This window comes from Sceloporus occidentalis, unplaced genomic scaffold (assembly GCF_023333645.1).
Source record: "Sceloporus occidentalis isolate IW3139 unplaced genomic scaffold, rSceOcc1.0.p SCAF_40, whole genome shotgun sequence".
In the NCBI taxonomy this organism is placed as follows: domain Eukaryota; kingdom Metazoa; phylum Chordata; class Lepidosauria; order Squamata; family Phrynosomatidae; genus Sceloporus; species Sceloporus occidentalis.
This window is the reverse complement of record NW_028317020.1, coordinates 2,453,381-2,472,116: the sequence shown is the minus strand read 5'-3', so window position 1 is coordinate 2,472,116 and position 18,736 is coordinate 2,453,381. Positions and strand designations below refer to the sequence as shown.

At 39.9% G+C, this 18,736-nt stretch overlaps 1 protein-coding gene across 1 annotated transcript in view; it reads right to left on the bottom strand.

Annotated features, from left to right (window-relative positions):
- The window catches only part of LOC149290214 (G protein-coupled receptor kinase 3), a 118,604-nt gene extending 104,376 nt beyond the window's left edge, over nucleotides 1–14,228 (bottom strand). Inside the window, exon 1 of the mRNA XM_089489535.1 lies at nucleotides 14,116–14,228. Within this exon, the coding sequence (XP_089345661.1) occupies nucleotides 14,116–14,228 (113 nt within the window). The remainder of the gene's footprint in view (nucleotides 1–14,115) is intronic.
- Nucleotides 14,229–18,736: the final 4,508 nt, after the last annotated feature.

The window sequence follows — 18,736 nt, the reverse complement described above, 5'->3', positions numbered from 1 at the left end:
TATTTTATGCATTTTTTTTTTTTTTTTCGCAATTAAAATTCAGTTTAACCCTATTTACATTTAGTTCATACAAGAACTTCTAAAATTTTATCTGGGACATTTTTTCCCTTACATGAACTGCCGTATCAGCCATTTTTAGCCACCTATCTATAAAGTACACTCAAGGCTTATGTCGGTTAGCACAGAGTACACAGTTATTAACAATATTCATAATAAAAGTGTCTCAAACAGAGCACCTACTTCTAATTTATGATACAATATGGAAGAAATATGGCCAATTTAAAAAAAAATTAAGACATTATTTGAGGGAAAGGTAAATGTCACAACTGAATGGCGGCTCTGTCCCACCTGCGGAAACTGCAGCTTTCAGCATACAAAACACACTGGTAGGGCCTGTTTGCTTTTTTGTTGTTGTTGGGGGGTTATACAAACCAAACAAATTATATATATATATATATCTCATACACACACACACATACACATACATATATATATACACACACACACATACACACACACACACACAGCACCTGCTTAGTTTTTACAATTCTTAACTGATACTAGTGGGGGGTTTTTGTTTTCTTTTTTATGAGGCTGTGTAGGCTGTAGGATCTGTCACGCGTAAGACAGATGGTCTTGTGCAAGTGCAATTTCCATACCACAAAGCAGCAGTTACAACACACAAGAAACCTGTAGCTTGAGCAAAAAGGCACAGCCCATCAAACGTCTGCTGTCCTCTGCTATTTACTTATCACCAATGCTCACTGCGAAAATTGAGTGGAAAAAAACAAAAGCTGGAATGAAAGTTATCCCACGGAGAAGCACACTGGACTATGAGAGCCAGTTTATAGTTAAAAGGTTAAGAACTGCCATAAGCCAACACAGGACAGCCTAAGGGCCCAATTACCAGGCAATTTTATCACTTAACATGATTATTAGACGTTCCTAGACAAGAATACGAGACTTCCATACTCCACAGGGATGTAACATGAAATGGATGACCACCAGGGGTATGCAACTTTTTTTGTCTCTTAGGTAGCACACGCTATAGAGGTTGTCCGCTGACCATAACTGCAGTAAAACATACAGTATATCCGACCTCATTGAAAATTACCTTGGCACCGGTAAAATATTCACAATACGAGTGTTTCAGTGAACCATAAGAGCTGTGAAGGAATTAAAAACCATTCATGTACAAACAGGCACAACCTTACCAGCCGTCTAATATTCTGGCGGAAGAAGCGGCAGGTAAAACAAAATGTTATTTTTAAAACCCACCAACAGTCTTATTAGACGCCTAATCAGACAGAGTATATCCTTTATATGAAATAACTTCATAGCTATAATGAACTAATCTAGTTCTATTAAAAGCACATCCTAAATTGAGCAGCTCCAGCCTAAAAAAAAAACCTACCGTATTTGCTCGATTATAAATGCTCTGAAAAATACCCCTCGTCTTATAATCAGACCTCATACTGGGCTTTGATCGCGAGCAGCGTCTCTGCTATTAGCAGCAGGAGAACAGGAAGCTAGCAGAGTGTCACATAACTCTACCTCCCCCCTCCTTCCTCTGGGGGCGGGGCCAGAGAAGTTGCTCGCACAGCCGGGCCCCTGCGGAAGTCCGCGAGTGGGAGATCTGCAGTTCAGGTAAGGGGGTGGGGGGTTTGAGCGTGTGTGTGTGATAGCATGGATGTGTAAGGGGGGGTGGTGGTAGCATGGCATAGGGAGGCTGTAATCACACTACTATCATCCCCAGGTTCCAGCATGTACTGGCTGCCTTGGCTTGATAGGAGTGTGATTGCTGTTAGCAATATATATATATATATATATATATATATATATATATATATATAAATTCCTATCTCCAGAAATGCATTTTAACCCCCTATATGTCACTCAGCCCCATGATATGCCTTTTAACCCCCTATACACCAGAGTGGCATATAGGGGTATAAGGCATATCATGGGACAGAGGGGCACATAGGGGGTTAAAAGGCACATCATGGGGCACAGTGGCATATAGGAGGGTATAAGACATTTCTGGAGGCAGAGTGGCATATAGAGGGTTAAAAGGCACATCATGGGGCAGAGTGGCAAATAGGGGGGTATAAGGCATTTCTGGGGGCAGAGTGGCAAGCCTGGGGGCAGATGTTCATATCTGGGGGCAGCCAGGTTGGAAAATAAAAGGAAATAAAAAATATATTTTTCTCAATCATAGCTTTTATTAAATATGAAAATTAGTTTACATGAATTAATATTTACTAGTAAAACTTTTTTCCTATAGGGTAGTCTTATATTCAGGCTTTGTTTTTTTTCCTAAATTAATATTTTGATTTTGGGGGGTTGTCTTATAATCGAGCAAATACAGTAATTATCCTGCAGGGAATCTCATTCGTTCAATCCGACCTACATAGCTTTGAATCACTTAGGTATTTTAAAGTTATTTTCATTCGAAACGGCCCGATGGTATGTCAGTTAGAGCAGGAAGAAGCTAATCAATGTGAAACTTCTGAAAGTGCAACCAAGGTGAACAGACAAAGACCTCTCTCTGTCAAGAGAACTGAAGAGCCACCGCTGGAAGTAAGGATCGTGAATAGAGCTACAGAGGAAGAGTGACAAGGTATTGTCCCTGGAGATCCACCACAACTATGATCAGTCAACAGAAGACCATAATTAGATTACAGCAAGAACGGAAAACGCCTACACTCATCAAGTTACTTCATTCTGGGAATCTGAAATCGTCCAAGATAATTAAAAAAATTAACATATACCTTGGATTCTTTAGCTAGCTTTGCGTATAAGCATATGTCACACTTTGCCATTACCCCCAAAAATAAAATTACTGCTGTCCGCCTTTCGCACCAACATAGATATTCTTTCCACAGGAATGTAGTTTTGGTACATGAAAAGCCGGCGAAAGAGGAACAAATGCAAATTGTGTTTACAGCTGCTCAGTGTCGTTCGTTACAATTTCATTGCTATGCAAACTCAACCAACACAGAAAAAACAAGCGAGACCTTCCAGAAACCTTGATCTATGAATGCATCACAATGAAACCATGACGTTATAGTAAACCGTTAAAATAATTGGACAAAACAACGTTATCTGTGCTGATAAGTACCCCATAAGAAACCATTTTATATGACATAGTAGAGTTCATAGGGGACGTTCCAGGCATCACCATTTGTTGTTTCCTGAGGTTTACCCTTTTATACTGGGTGTTAAAAGTGCTGCAAAGAGTTAACCTATCATCCACCTACCAAGGACCAGGAGAACAGCTTTTTAGTTCCTTAAAAAAGGTCACTTAACCACAGTTACGTTTTATGGAAACTCCTAATAAAATACTTGAGCAACTTCCAACACACTTCTATATATTATTGGCCTTTGATATTCGGATCTCTGTGATGCATACACACTTGGCTTCACTTAAAGATCAGAGAATAAAAAGCTGTGTGTAAAAAGACACCTGTGTAGCAACTCGACTTTCCACCACTTAAGAGGATAATAAGGTATATAGGGGACATGTGTTATGAAACCTGATGCCCTCCCTCACACTCCTAGCCTGGCCAGACTATTAAAGGGCAAGCGTCTGGTTCCATAGCATTCTCTTCTAACAATACAACCAGTCAACAGAAAAGGCTAAAACGGTGCTGTAATGGGGCATTCACATAATAGGGTATTTTGACTTGAAACTGGAACAAAAAGAGGAGAGCAAATTGAAAAGAACCTGCCACAAAAAAATGAACACATATCATGTACTTAGAGGTAACAACCACTGCAACATTGAAAAGCAAGCAAGCCCACAAAATGCTCAGTTATCAACATTATGTCTCTTGGACAACCCCACAAGTAAACATGAGAAAAGCTCTCAAGCTAACTGCTATGTTGTCAGGGTAGGCTCTCTCCTGCAAAAAAATAAAAATATAATATATATATTATATATACACACACACACACTAGTATGATATTGGCTCCACGTTATCAGCCAAGCTTTTCTTCTAGCAGAGAGACGGTCAATGTACCAGAGTTTTAGGAGGTTATTTCATATGTTTACAATTGTATATCTTAATAACTGCAATGTTTTCAATAAAAATGATAGATATGTTGTGTTTGTTATGTTACTTTTAAAAATATTGGGACTGAATGGGAAACTCTGTTATTTCATTGTTATTTTCTGTAGGTGTCACATTTATATTGTAATAAATAATATATCGCCAATAGGGTACCTAGCATTGCGTGCCAAGTTGCTTTTTTGTTACTTTAAGCAAAAGACGACAATTTTGCATGGGTGTCCCTGAGTTCCCATTTTCCCCAGAGTGATTTGCCTGTAGTAAATCATATGCTTGTTACAATTTCCTCTCTGGACTTCAGGCATGGTGGCACAAGCCTGGGCTGATGTCATTTGTGGATGTCCATTTGTGGAGTCGGAATACTGTTGCAAATAAAGATTCAGGCCATACAAGTCTTGAATAAGGACATTTCATGCCACTTGAAGAAATATTCATAACGTTGGACACTTGGGCAATCTCTAAGAGGTTTCCAAGACTCGAGACCTATATTCTCATATAGCAGAGCATTACACACATTATATAAACACATTAAAATACATATATATCTTAAATCCATAGGACAATAACTGGAGGATAGTTACTGTCCTATGAGGAACGATGGTGAGAGTTGATAAAATACAAGTCAACTGGTCTTAGACCTTTGCGAGCCCTTTTGATGCGTTTCAGGGCAGTAAAATTATTCACAAATATTCAAATTTATTAAAAGCACACAACACCCACCAACAGCTAACTAGATATTTGTCTCATCTACAGGCTATGAGTGCCCGTCCATGCGATATAGTTAGGTGTCTGGCAAGCTCATCAATCATACGCCAGCAGTTCAACTTGGATACTCACAGGTGAGCAGCAGCCACTGAACCACTTTTCATTACTTCTACTTTGAAATCAATTTTCTATTTTGTAGGGTAACAAAAATCACTTATGCCTTAAATACAAGAACACATATAAAAGAGCAAAGCCATGGCAGAAATAACCCAGAGGGTGCCAGATGGAAACTCCATCAGACTGAAGAGTAAGAGCGAGATTGATTAATAATGTTTAATATATTGGGGGGGTTAAGAACTTGGTACCTTGCTTCAGTATCAAGTGGGTCTAAAAATCAAGCTCCTTTAACCCCTTAACGTCCATTGCCGGGTCAGGCACGTCATGCAAAACGGTCACTTAACGACCTATGACGTGCCTGACACGTCATCAGACTTAAACAAGCTTAGAAAGTGATCAATGATCACTTTCTAAGCTTAAACGGTGTTGCTGTAATGCCTCGATGTCGAGGCATTCAGCAACACCGAGATCGGCATGATGGGCCATGTCTGGCCCCTCCCCGGGGCGTCAACAGCCGCCATACATTGTATGGCGGCGGACGCCCGTTTTAAAAGCGTTTAGGAGGCGATCAACGATCACCTCCTAAACTTCAATGGTGTCGCTGGAATGCCTCGATCAGGAGGCATCCAGCGACACCAAACACTTACCTCTTGATGGACTGTGACCGCTCCGGAGAGCGGTCACAGCCGCACGCAGTCTTCACCATCCGCAAGATGGCGGCGGTCCGGGAAAAAAATAATAAAGTTGAAAAAGTTCGCTAGACAGTCTCCTGACCTTCTAGAGAACTCTGGCTCCACTTGCTGGTTGAATACAGGTACTGCATTCAACCATACAAGTCAATGGAGGCCAGCTTTCTAATCACTATGTGATTAGTAAAATATTTTAAAAAAAAAAGAAAAAAAAGAAAAAAAAGAAAAAAAAAAAAAGAAAAAAAGAAAAAGCTTAAAAAAAACATGGTAACATTTAAAAATTATTATGCTTTAGAGGAACTATCCAGTTCCAGCAAAATGTAAAAAAAAAGTCCAAAAAGAGTAAAATAAATAAAATAAAAAAATAAAGTTTATTATTATGAGCAAGTGCTAAAATTAGCGCTGTATCTTCCCAAAAATCCTGACGTGGAACAATTTAAATAAAAGCATTTCAAATACCCAAGGGGTGTCTAATTTAAAAAAATGAATGGTTTGATGGGGTAAATTGGAGTGGCCGGGCTCAAAGATAGGGCATAGGCACAGACTGACCGAAATGGGGGGGAAAAAAAGCGCACTTCCAAAATGTGGCATTTTAACCTCAAACACCAGACAAACGCATACATGTGGGGTATGAATGAACTCGGGAGATGTTCCTGAACACATATTAGGGTGTTGTTTGATAGTGACGTATACCTGGAGCTATAAATTTATACCCAAAGTACAATTTGTGTGAAAAAAATAAAAAAAAATACTACCACAAAGTGTGGCAAAGGCTGGTGGTAGAATCTGATGCATGGAAAGGGTTAAATACTACCATTTTAAGTACCTTGGGGTGTCTAGTTTTCAAAAATATATGGTTTTATGAGGTAAATTGTAGTGGCCAGGCTCAAAGATAGGGCATAGGCACAGACTGACCAAAATAGGGGAAAAAAAGCGCACTTCCCAAATGTGGCCTTTTAACCCCAAACAGCAGTCAAACCCATGCATGGGTGGTATCACTGTACTCGAGAGATGTTATTGAACACATATTAGGGTGTTGTTTGATAGTGACGTATACCTGGAGCTATAAATGTATACCCAAAGTACAATTTGTGTAAAAAAAAATACCAAAAAAATACTAACACAAAGTGTGGCAAAGGCTGGTGGTAGAATCTTATGCATGGAAAGGGTTAAAATACTAGCATTTGAAATACCTTGGGCTGTCTAGTTTTCAAAAATATATGATTTGATGGGGTAAATTGCATTGGCCGGCTTCAAAGATACCCGAAATGGCACATGGGGGGAAGAATTACCAGATTTGGAAAAAATGGTTTTGAAATAGCAAAACGCTACCTGTACTTAATGCTCCATAACGTGCAGAAAAAAGCAAAAAAACATAAAAACATTGGGTATTTCTAAACTCAGGACAAATAGTAGAATATATTTAGTAGGTTTTTTCATTAGCTTTTTTGGATGAGTAAAAGATTTTTGGGGTAAAAGTCAGAAAACGTGGGTTTTTTTTACATTTTTCATCATATTTTATTATTTTTTTTATGGGAAATTAGATAATATGATTAAAACAATGGTATCTGAAGAAAGCCCTTCTTGTCCTGAAAAAAACAACATATAATTTGTGTGGGTTCACTAAATGAGTGAAGAGAAAATTACATCTAAACACGAACACCGCAAAAGTATTAAAACAGCCTCGGTCCCAATGGTACAATAGGTAAAACACAGCCTGGTCCTTAAGGGGTTAAAAAGGGCACTCTTTTTGTTTCCATGGCAACTGTGCTTTATAGGTAAGGTTTACTAATTGATTGGGTGTCACATATTCATTTAGTACACCCCACCATTCTAGTACTTCTTACTGGAACCATGACCATGAGAATCTCAGAATTATAGGCCGTGAGGCAATTTGTTGGCTTTGCATTTGTTAATTTCTTCCTTTAGCAAGAAGCTCTCCTGTTAATGGTTTGTTTACATGTATACAAGCGAATGAATAATAGACCACTACTGGGCACGCACAGGTTCGGTATTTCTCACTTGGCATTACAGTCCAATTCCCAGCTGCTAAAATTACATATTACACATTTTATTGGTAAAACACACACAACTGAGAAATACCACAATATACATATTTATGAAGAACCACAAGATTGTTGTTTTTAACTTGCTGAAAACTTCACTTACAAATCGACGGTATTAACACGATGCCACTGAGAACACCTCCAACTACGCTGCCTCCTTTATGATCCCACAGCATCTGTGCCGACTCACAGGCCTCTCATTATAACCGAGCGCGGACGAGGGAACAAAGGCAAGCGGCGTGGCACAGAGGGAGAACCATGCAGCATTTAGCTAGAAGTTTACAAGCTCATAAATCTGAATCACAAGCAGCAGTTAATATGATGAGCAGTACTGTTACTAGGAAGTCGGAGAAAAAAAATAACCTGGGGGTATTAACTTAGACAACCTTACATTTACTTTAGTAAAAACAATCCCCCCCCCCCAAAGAAAGATCATGGGAGGTACAATGAAGTTACTATGACATACAATGTTTAGGATCCCAGACAGCCTGAGGAACCGTATAGCGGTAGATGTAAAGAGTACCTTCGTAGGCTACATCATATGGGGAAATTAGATAAAATACATAGATACCATCAAAACCAGTGAACTCTGCCCACTTCCCCCTATGGGCCAAAGATAAGGATGCCAAAACTGTAGTTTACATTATTTTCGCAATTCCTTTACTGTAACAGTCAACATCGATCATTTTCACGTACAGATCTGAGTGGTTTCATTTATACAATACAGCACAGCTGTCTTCGGAAGGAAAAGAAGAGGAGACCCGCCCCGGATAACACATCGTTAATACGAGGATATATCTCGTAGGAGACACTGACCAACATCATCCTTTCGTAACGCATAGTAAATACGGTCTGGGGAGTTTAAGTGTGGAATTCACCTGCAAACGCACCGTTGATTGATAATTAAGAAGGACTGTATGTCTCCTGCCTTGATGAGCTGCAACCCTTCCTAGCAGTGTGTTAAAGTCTTAGCTAATTGCACAGAGCTCTGTGGCCATTTCCCATAGGCCGTTTATAACGGCAATTAAATGCAGGTCTCCAAGTAGCTCGCTGAGTGCATTGACATCACAGGCAGGGCCCCTCGAGGATTCCTCTCCCTTCTGCAATCTTTTATTTAATAATCTGAGAAGTAACTCTGTCCTGTTGACAACAGCAAATAAACCATCGTCTTATACAATTAACTCTTTGAGTACTCCAAGGACAAGTGCTAAGGCACTTTCTTGCGCTAACTACACTAGAAAACTTTCTTTTCTCTCTCTCTCTCTCTCTTTTTATCCTTACGTCACTCGTCTTCAAAGACTGTGCATTACAATTGAAGGGTGCATGTGCAGGCCAGCAAGCAGCGTTTAAACTGATTGAAAACACCTCTTTAAAGCCAAATCTACAAAGAAAGTAACTGCATTATGGTGGCACACGGGACAGGTGCGAGCTCCTCTAACATCGACACAAATGCAATTACAGGCAGGGAGACTTGTATAAGAATTCCAGTAGCTGCGAATAGATTTGTTAATGTACAAAGTAGTTAAAATATTCAAAGGTGGAGTATTTCCATTGTCTTTCCATTATCAAAACACAAAAAAAAATACTTCTGCTGGTATCATTTGGCAGATGTATTGCTGTCGGTACTTCTGCTTTCTGACTTCTTTGAGGTGAGGCAAAAGAGGTCTACTCATTAAAAGGACACTAAACATTTTCTCCTTTAATGGGGGGGGAATTTATCAGACCACGCTCCCTTGCCCCCCCCCTAATGCATTTGCTCAATTTCCCATCAATCTCTGGCGAGATTCCCTGCATGTATTCACAAGAAAATCCAACACTGCCAGCCCAATTCCCTGCTTTAAGCAGCCAACACTGGCACAGCAACCATACAGGAGGGGGGGCAGTGTGCTGCAGGACTGGAGCTGCAGTTTCTAATGAAAGTATTTTTTCATTTTTTTTTTTCCAGTAAATTAATGCATATTAAAGTACAGAAGGACTGACACATGAACTCTGATATCACTATACATTGTAAAACATCACCAGCGAGCATCCCCAGCAAAAAGGACCCAACTAGCCGTATATAATCCATTCTGCTTTCAGGAAGCTGAAACATTTAAAGCTCCTGGGTTAGTTAAAAATAAACATAAATTTCACTGTTCCTAGTGGTAAGAACATTTTCTGCCAAAAACAAACATATCAGCCATGTTGAGGGAGAAAATATCTATAGTGATTCACTTTACTGTGTGCTGGACATAAGCATCATTTTTCAAGGAAATAAACGCGTAAGAAATTAATGTCGGCCAAAAAAAAAAAAAGACTTATTTTACATCCAATGCTCTGTGTCTTCTACCGTATATGAATTATTTGTTGACAGTTTTCTTGGCAAACAATTATTCCTTACACAATTATGCAACTTTCATAACAGGAATTAATGAACTTTTTGTGTAATTGTGCATTGTATTATCAAGATAACATACAGTCTTACTTCTCCACTTTGAACCACATCGCTCACAATAGCCTATCATTTGTAATGTAATCCAAGCCTTTTAGCATATCATAAAGTTACCATTAAAATCATACTGGAATACAATTTTCCTTTATAGCCTATGACAAAGCTTAAAATATATAAACCATAAGTGCGGGATCTACACAGTTACAGATATTACATACATACACACACACACACACACTGAATCTCCCTACCAATATGTAAACAGACAGCTATTTCCATAGGGTATAAAATGAGTGTGGTTAACCAATTTGCCCAGGGCCATTAGAAAGTATGAGATCATACGAGGAAGAGACGCAAGGATGTGCTGAAAATGTTCTGTACTACGACATTATGATAATATGACACCAGTCAGAGTAATCAAAGAAACACAGAATTTCAGAGCAGATAAGAGTAATTCGGCTCATGTAGTCTACCTATTTTTGGTAGGGTAATTTTGCCTTCCTTTAAGCCATTTTAAGAAACTGATCTGGTCACATTCTCACTGTTTTCATTTCAAGGGAACAGTAGAATCTACTCCATATCAACCTGTGCTTTGCAATCTCCAACAATGTTGATGGGACTGCACCCCAAGTGACCGCCTTTTCTGAAGGATGAGCACAAAACCCAGCATTATGAATCTGCTAAACTGCATCTCAGCAATAATAGACAACATCATGCAGTCCTATGAAATACAAAGCACAAAGACCATGATTTGAAGGTTTCATTATTTTTCTAACAGAATAAAAACAACCCGCCTAAACAATGCAATCGAAAAGTATAATCTTACAATATTCTAATGGTATGACATGTCAAAATATATGCATCCAAGCTTACAAACAAGAGGCTAAATGGACAATCTATTGTCTCTAGAATCCCCCAGATCTCAATTCAATATAACATTAGTGGTTTGAGCAATGGAACACCCTTGACAAAAGAAAACAAGAAGAGAAGAGAGTTTCTCCCGGGGGAAATGGTCACAAATCCCTGAACAGATGTGACACAACCTTATTAAAAACATTAGGAATAGAACAAAACAGGGCCAAATAGATTATACATTATAAAATATAAACAGATTGTGTAATGATTTAATGTAAGGCGGAATGGGGCCTAGGAACGTGTATCCGGCATACAGACGTGTTTTGTGGCCTTCTATTGCCTGCACACTACATAATACATTCTTTAGCACAGGCGCCTGGGGATACCCAATGAGCAACATCACTTCCGGAGTAGATTCCAAGGCCGCACCGGATCCTTTGCCACAGTGCAGGCCAACTAGCTAGATAACGAGAATTGCAACTCCAAGCCAAAACGGCCAACCGGCTATCTATGAACAAAAGAATAGTTTTGCATACCCGTGTATTAAATGTATTCAACCATATGTTACTTTAGTTACACAATGTCAATTAAGCTAAATATATCACAATAGTACATCAGCGGTTGTGATGCTGTCCCCAGTATTAGCTCCCTGGTTTCTCGTTGCTAGCCAGCCCTGTTATTGTCAGGCCTGGTTTCCATAGCTGTCAAAGTACACATCTCCACCTACTGATTTAAGTAGGATAAGTGACGGAGTTTTCCCAGGCACAGGACAGAACTTATCAAAAACATAAAGATGTCACTGTGATGAGGAAAATGACATCAGCTGAAGTCAGGAAACCTGAAGCACTTTATACGACCTGTCCAAGCAGGTTAATAAACATATCACACAAAGCAAGCTTCTTTCCTATAAGAGCAGCTCCCAAAAAAAGACAATTAGTCTTCATCCGGACTTGGCAACACCTAGAAACGGCCAAATCTAGCATCCCTTATGGCAAGGAAACATACTAGCGGTCAGTAAAGGTCTTCATCTTCTGTCAAATTAATTTAGTTGAGACAAGCTTGCAAATACAGCCTCATCATGCATGTTGATGTGAGCACAATGTACGCTGATAGATAACTGCCAGCTGCTGTGACCATCAAACTAAGGATGCTCAGCCAGCCATAACGCTGCCTAAACATCACGATCGCAAACATTTTTCCATTTTTATACCCTTTCAGGGCGCCGCAGATCTACAAGTGCTTACTAGCACAGATATTTCACACTCCTTTAATAAGAATTTCAACCAATCTGTCTGTTAATACTTTGTAGCATGTATTACTAGCACCCACCACAAACCACTCTTGACTGAATCCAGCTGCCGGTTAGACACTTGACTTAAAAACACACAGAATTAGAACCGGGGAGAGGAAATTAGGTACCTGCTGGCAGTCATAAGGAGACAATCACGAGTTACATAAAACGTCAAAAATCAAACAAAAAGTAACGTTGCAGTGCTGTTTGATAGCACAACGTACACGTATGATTTTTTTTTTTATTACTATTATTTTGCTGTGTAAGGGTGGGCGAGGAGAAGGGAGAAGAGACAGATTAAATACGGGTGGCCTTGCCACACTCCGACACACCAAATCTGATGCAGACTCTGTACCGAAGCCAGATAATCAAGTTTCAAACCGCTAAGGAGTCGGGCCAAATGTTTGTCTTTTCAGTTTTACTACGAGTCCAACAAATGAGAAGTGCAAGATAATATCGTCCGAGAGAAGCCAACAAGAAAACGGGATGGTGCTGATCTTGAGATGGAATAAGAACTCTCAGAGCTTAGGTAGGGAACCCATTGAAGCCTCCCTAAGAATGTCATTTCTGATATTCATTTTCAATACAGGTAACCACAGCCAGCAAGCAAGCACTTCCCAATAATGTTCCTACGAAAAGAATATATTTGCTCAACAGGGGCGGCTCTACCACAGCGAGGAACTACAAAGCACTTACGGCCACCACACAATAAAATACCACCTCTAATAGCTGGGGAAACCTTTTGGGTATGTTCACACCGTGAGAGTGTTTGAGGCAACACTACTATGACGACAGGTCTCACTGAAGAGAACGAACGCTGCTGTGTGTCATGAGGGCCTATTCACAGGCGACACTGTCATTCTCTTCGCACGTTACTGTAGATATTCATACACGTGATCATGATGTGCTTGGGGACGTTACCTGCAGACACCACAGGGCTACATTAATTGATCTCACAGAAAAAAAAAAAATTCAAGAAAGGTATGCACAGCTTATCATTATCATAATGATGCAAGTATAGCTATTGGGATAACCAGAACAGGAATTAAAACCCCAAGCGTTAGCTTTAAAAGAACTGTTTTGAATCAGGGCCAACTAGTTTATTAGAAACTATATATATGCATATCAAGAAGAATACACATTTTGTTGTACAGTACAAGATGGTGCCACAATATGTGCATAAGGAAGAAGCCTCAAGGTGCACCGATGCTAACCAGAATATTTGATGGCACACATAAGAAAAACACGCGAATGTTTCATGCCTATGAGCCCCATTACCAATGCAAATAGTGGACACATCCAATGGACCTCGATAAAAAAGGTTAATACAACAGAGACCGATTAAAAAGGATAATACAGTAATAATGAAAGTTAGTGTAAGGTCTAACCATACGCCTACGTGCACATATTTATAACAATAATGTGTCACTGTCTATTAGTTTCTGATTCGTATGTAAATATTTGTAATCAAACCCTTAATATTTTTTGCTCAATTTTTGTTTATCTGATAATGGGTTTTTCTCTAAAAATTCGATACATTTCAATAGAACTAAAGCATTTTCATTTACTCGACAAATATTTGCATGCACAGAAATTTTTGGTCTTGTCGAAGTGTCAACGTTTCTGCAACAAAGGCTGATCAGTATGTGCTCATCACTACCACACACGCGGTTGGCATGAAATTTCTCCACGCACGCCGTTTTCACTCTGGTGTTTGTGGAGCATGGCAGAATATTTGCTGAAAACCTTGGGGGAGAAACATTAGTACCTATCTTGAACCATACATACTGGTGATGGGCCATCTCCACTGTGTTTGGGCTAGGGACCAAGATCAACAGTATTATTGACATTACTCTTCCAAGACATTGAGACTCAAAGTGGAGTGCCTTACCTAGGCTCAGGTAGCATTATCTTCTTACTGGCCCTGGCTGCCGGCGTAGACTTGCTTTTCTCCATCGCCATAAGGTAGCTGACATCGGCCAACACCGCTTCGAGGTCCGCCATGTTTGAAAAGGTCTTAAGCCAAAACAGGCCAAAAATATACCTTACAACAAAAAGGGGGACAAAATGCAGCCAAAATACCCCCTCCTGTCACGCAGCAGCACAAGCTAAGAAATAGACAAAAAAATACAGTATTTGCCAATAAATTAATATGAAAATAAAATATTTTAAAAAAGCACTGAAATCCTATTATAGCATAGGACAGTCCAGATAACCACTATTCACTTGAATGTGTGCGTACGTATATTAATATTTGGTACAGGTGAAGCCCATTAGCAAAAGAAATCTATAGATTGGAGGCCGGTGAAGGGTGTGTGCCAAAATTTTGGGTTCCTTGCAGCTTCTTGATAGGATTCCACAATATATACATAAAAAAACAGGGAGAAAAATGACAATCACTCCTGAATGGGGCCTCTCTTCATGAAAGAATGTTCTTGAAGGAGAGAGGAGCTGCAATAATGATAATAATCAGAATCCTCCAACCTATTTCAATGAGAAATCACAGTGTCAATTCTGGATGAGCTAAAATCCAAATGTAAGAACTTGGCGTGTGACCCGATCGGCATTTCTTTCTGAGATATGTATTATTTCTGTAGAGTCTCTCCGGTCGGGATGTGCTGGATTCGATGCCTTTAAGACTTTGTGTGTGTGTGTGTGTGTGTGTGTGTGTGTGTTTGTTGCTATTGCCCTTAGCTCTGGATCCCTGCAAGGGCTGGATATGGCATTGCAAAGGGAGAAGAGATCAGGCAGCTTTGCATATAAAATGCCTCTCGGTTCCTCTCCCCAACATGTTGCAGATCTTATGGACACATCCAAGCCTTTCCTGTCCCCACCGAGCTTCAGTCCACAGAAAGAAAAAAGAAAAAGAAAGCCTATGTATTTCTGCAGCTCAGAGTGTTCTAAACCCCGGTGAAAATGGCTTCCAGACAGAGATCACCCTACATGCATGTGTGGAAAGCACTGATTTAATCACAATGAGAAGAAAAAAAACACACACAGCACAATATAGGCAAGAATAAAAGAGTCCACATAAAAACCGATGTGCTTCCTCAGAGCCTTCTCCTCCAAAATCCACGTGAAAGCATTGCTCGCCTGTGTCTAATTCTACTAAGTAGAAAAGAGGCGGGTTTATTCCACAGCCCACGAAAAAAAAAAGATTAAAGCGAATGTGAATACATATATCCTTAACGAGGGAGCCCCTTGTAAACACGATCTCCGCCTTCCTTTGCAGTGCGGTATCTGGAACAGCTGGGCTTCCCTCTCGGCTTAGAATGAAACCTCCGGCAGCTCCACAGGACGGCAACAAAAACGGGGCTTCCGAGACCGGGCGGTGTGAGCAGCGGGGGGGAGGGGGGCGAGCTCGGTGTCTCCGCACAGAACGGTCTCCTGTCTCGGTTGCTGCCAGCCTCCTGCCGCGAGCAGAGGAGCCGCGATGCTGCCACTTCCTCTCCTGTGTATGTGTGTGTGTGCGAGCGGCTGTGTCTCAGCGCACAGCCACAACGAAACCGCGGCGCTGGATCCGGCTCTGCTCACTGGATCCGGAAGTCCCTGCCTTCAATAGCAACTCCTGCCGCAGCTACTGCAAGACACGGACCACACAGCAGAGGCTCGCCTTACGGCTGCCTTCTCTAGCAGAACCATTCGGCCCATTTCGTCTGCCCGTTTTTACGCCGATCTAGAGATTCAGGACAGCTTTATGCCGTGCATGTGTAACTCCCCCTCACAATATTACCCTCTACCACTTCTGCTAGGAAGCTGGTCCACTTAACTACCACCCACTCAGTAAAGTAAAGCTTGTTTTAATCTGTACAGCAATAAAGGGCACCTCTCAGATAAGAAGCCCGTTTGTGTATTCAGGAATAGAGTCGCAGTGCTATTAGTTTGTCAGATGTGTGGGCACTGGTGTCAGAATGACAAATTGGCATTAAGTTGGTATATTCAATGCCGTGGTCACTTGTTTGATAATTCCCTTCATATGGAAAACGCCTGTGTAGCAGTCTATTTTTGAATATACACGCTTTGTGGCGGCTGAAAGATGTGTGAAAGGCGTAGCGCGGGTGGGGAGAGGGGACATTGTCACTTGCTCTTCCTGTTGTGATGTACTTGCTGCCTCCTTCTCAGGAAGTTCACCAAACACACTTACTTTTAAACTCCTAGAAGCATCTGCGGGTTCAGGAAACTACCCAATCAGGTTTAGTTAGCAGAGGTATAAGAGTGAATTGTTACTGAGATCCCCCGTATATACTTATAAGCGCCGGCATTTATATATATATATATATATATACATATTTATATATATGTTATTAGTACATTACCAATTGATTTTTATATCACGCGGTGGTGTGTAATGCAATAATTATCAACATAGCCGACAATATAGAACTTGTGCACATCATACGTATTTCCTCCCCGATGTCCCTCTTTTCTATTATCTCAAAATGTTTACTGGTTATGTATATATCCCAGTGTAATACAACCCTAAAAGCCACTGTAATGTGTATATAAACAGCAGAAAAGGTGTTTATAAAGTAAATAGAATACATTATTCTTTTTCTATATGCTTTGCTCGGTTACATAAATAACTATCTAGAGCAGCGGTTCTCAACCTGGGGGTCGAACGACCCTTTCACAGGGGTCGCCTAAGACCCTGAGAAAACACATATTTCACAATATATCATTACATAATTTTACAACATGAGGAACTGTAATTCACCACAACATGAGGAACTGTATTAAAGGGTCGCAGCATTAGGAAGGTTGAGAACTAGAGATCACAAAGCCACACAAAGACTCTTGGAAAAGCTCCGCCCCCAGTGACACCTCTAACCACACCCCCTAAAACAAAGGTGTCCCTCTTTGGTTATTTGAAATGTTGGGGGATATGAGACATGTTATTAAAAATAATTGTCCATTGGCAATTCCTGTAGACTTCATGGACCTATCTTAGAATGTGATAGAAACTTTTCCGTAAATACGTTTTTAAATAAAGTAGATGAAGAAGTATATTTTAAATAAGGATAAATGTTAAGATAATAGGTCATAGTCCAAAATTAGACGATGAGAGGCTTTAACGCATTTTACATCACTACGATGGCACTTTATGTTTTTAATATATAATTATTACAACATGATCATGTATAGGGGGGCTTTAGATCAGTGGCCAACAAGGGATCTGATCTAATTTTACCATGTGTGCAAGAAAAAGTAAGCCTGATTTTCATCTATATATCATATCATACAATAAAGATATAACGTAATCATATTAGAGAGGTAAGTGGGGTGTCTTTGAGGTCCTCTGGCTTTCTGCTTTAGGGGAATATATAGTTTAAGGGGTTATTTTAATGTATATTTTACCCCCAAAGCATGATCTTTGGACTGGCATGATTTGAGGGTCAAATTCTATGTTCTCATCAGATTTGTGTTTGTGGTGGGCTACCTATAAAGATAAGCGTAGTGTCTTTGAAATCCTTGGGCAATGTGCTTTTAAGGAAATGTATAGTTTTGGTGTTTAGGTGTAGGTTTACCCCCAAAAGAATGAGATACAGCGTCCTGGTTCAACTGCCAAAAAAAGAGAAACCTCGTTGTACCCTCATGATCTGGGGGTCCCGTGTGACTGTGTAACACTGACATATAACACATCTATGTGTTCAGGAGAAGTGGGAAATTCCTTTTTTTCATGTGGGGTTCCTTTCATGTTCCTGGTAGCCCAGTGTGCAGCATTCATCCTAAAACGTGACTGACCGTGAAAACTGAATGTGTCGAAATGGAAATGTGCATGGTGCAATTCTGACCCGACAACCTCTAAGAAAAACGACTTCCCCATACATGTGGAGTATTGGTGTACTCGGGGGGGGGGGGGGGGGTTCTGAATAAAAATAAGCTGCTGCAGTAATTTAATATGCCCTGGGAGAGAAATGTACTGAAATACTTAAATACTATTTGTTAAAAATGGAAACAAATACGTATGACACAGATTGGAGCTGAAATGGTTAGATAAAAAAGTGTTAAAACTCAACTCCCAGCATTTCACATTTAAAAAAATATTGTTTAGAAACAGAGATGCATTCATATTTAACCCTGTAACTACCAAAATAAATAAAAATACCAGGCATACATTTTGTTCTTGTTTGTCCATTTGCATTGGCTGTGTGTAGTTTTTATACGTAAAACTGTAAATAATGTGGCGTTTTTTTTTCAAACTAAATGATGGTTTATGGATATAATTGTTATTTGAAAAGAAAGCCCTGCTTATTCTGGAAAATGTATATATAATTTGTCGGGATGCACCATATGAGTTAGTGGGAAATCACAGTTGAATAAAGACATATCAAAAACATGAAAATTGCTCTGGTTGTTCTTGGTACAACGTTGTAAAATAACCTTGGTCCTTAAGGAGTTAAACAAACATGGGAACAGGCATAGGGCTATCCTTAATATAATTCAAGGACTAAATAAGGTTTGAAGTGTTTTTCAGCAGGAAAATATGGGCAGACTAGATGGGCTGAGTGGTT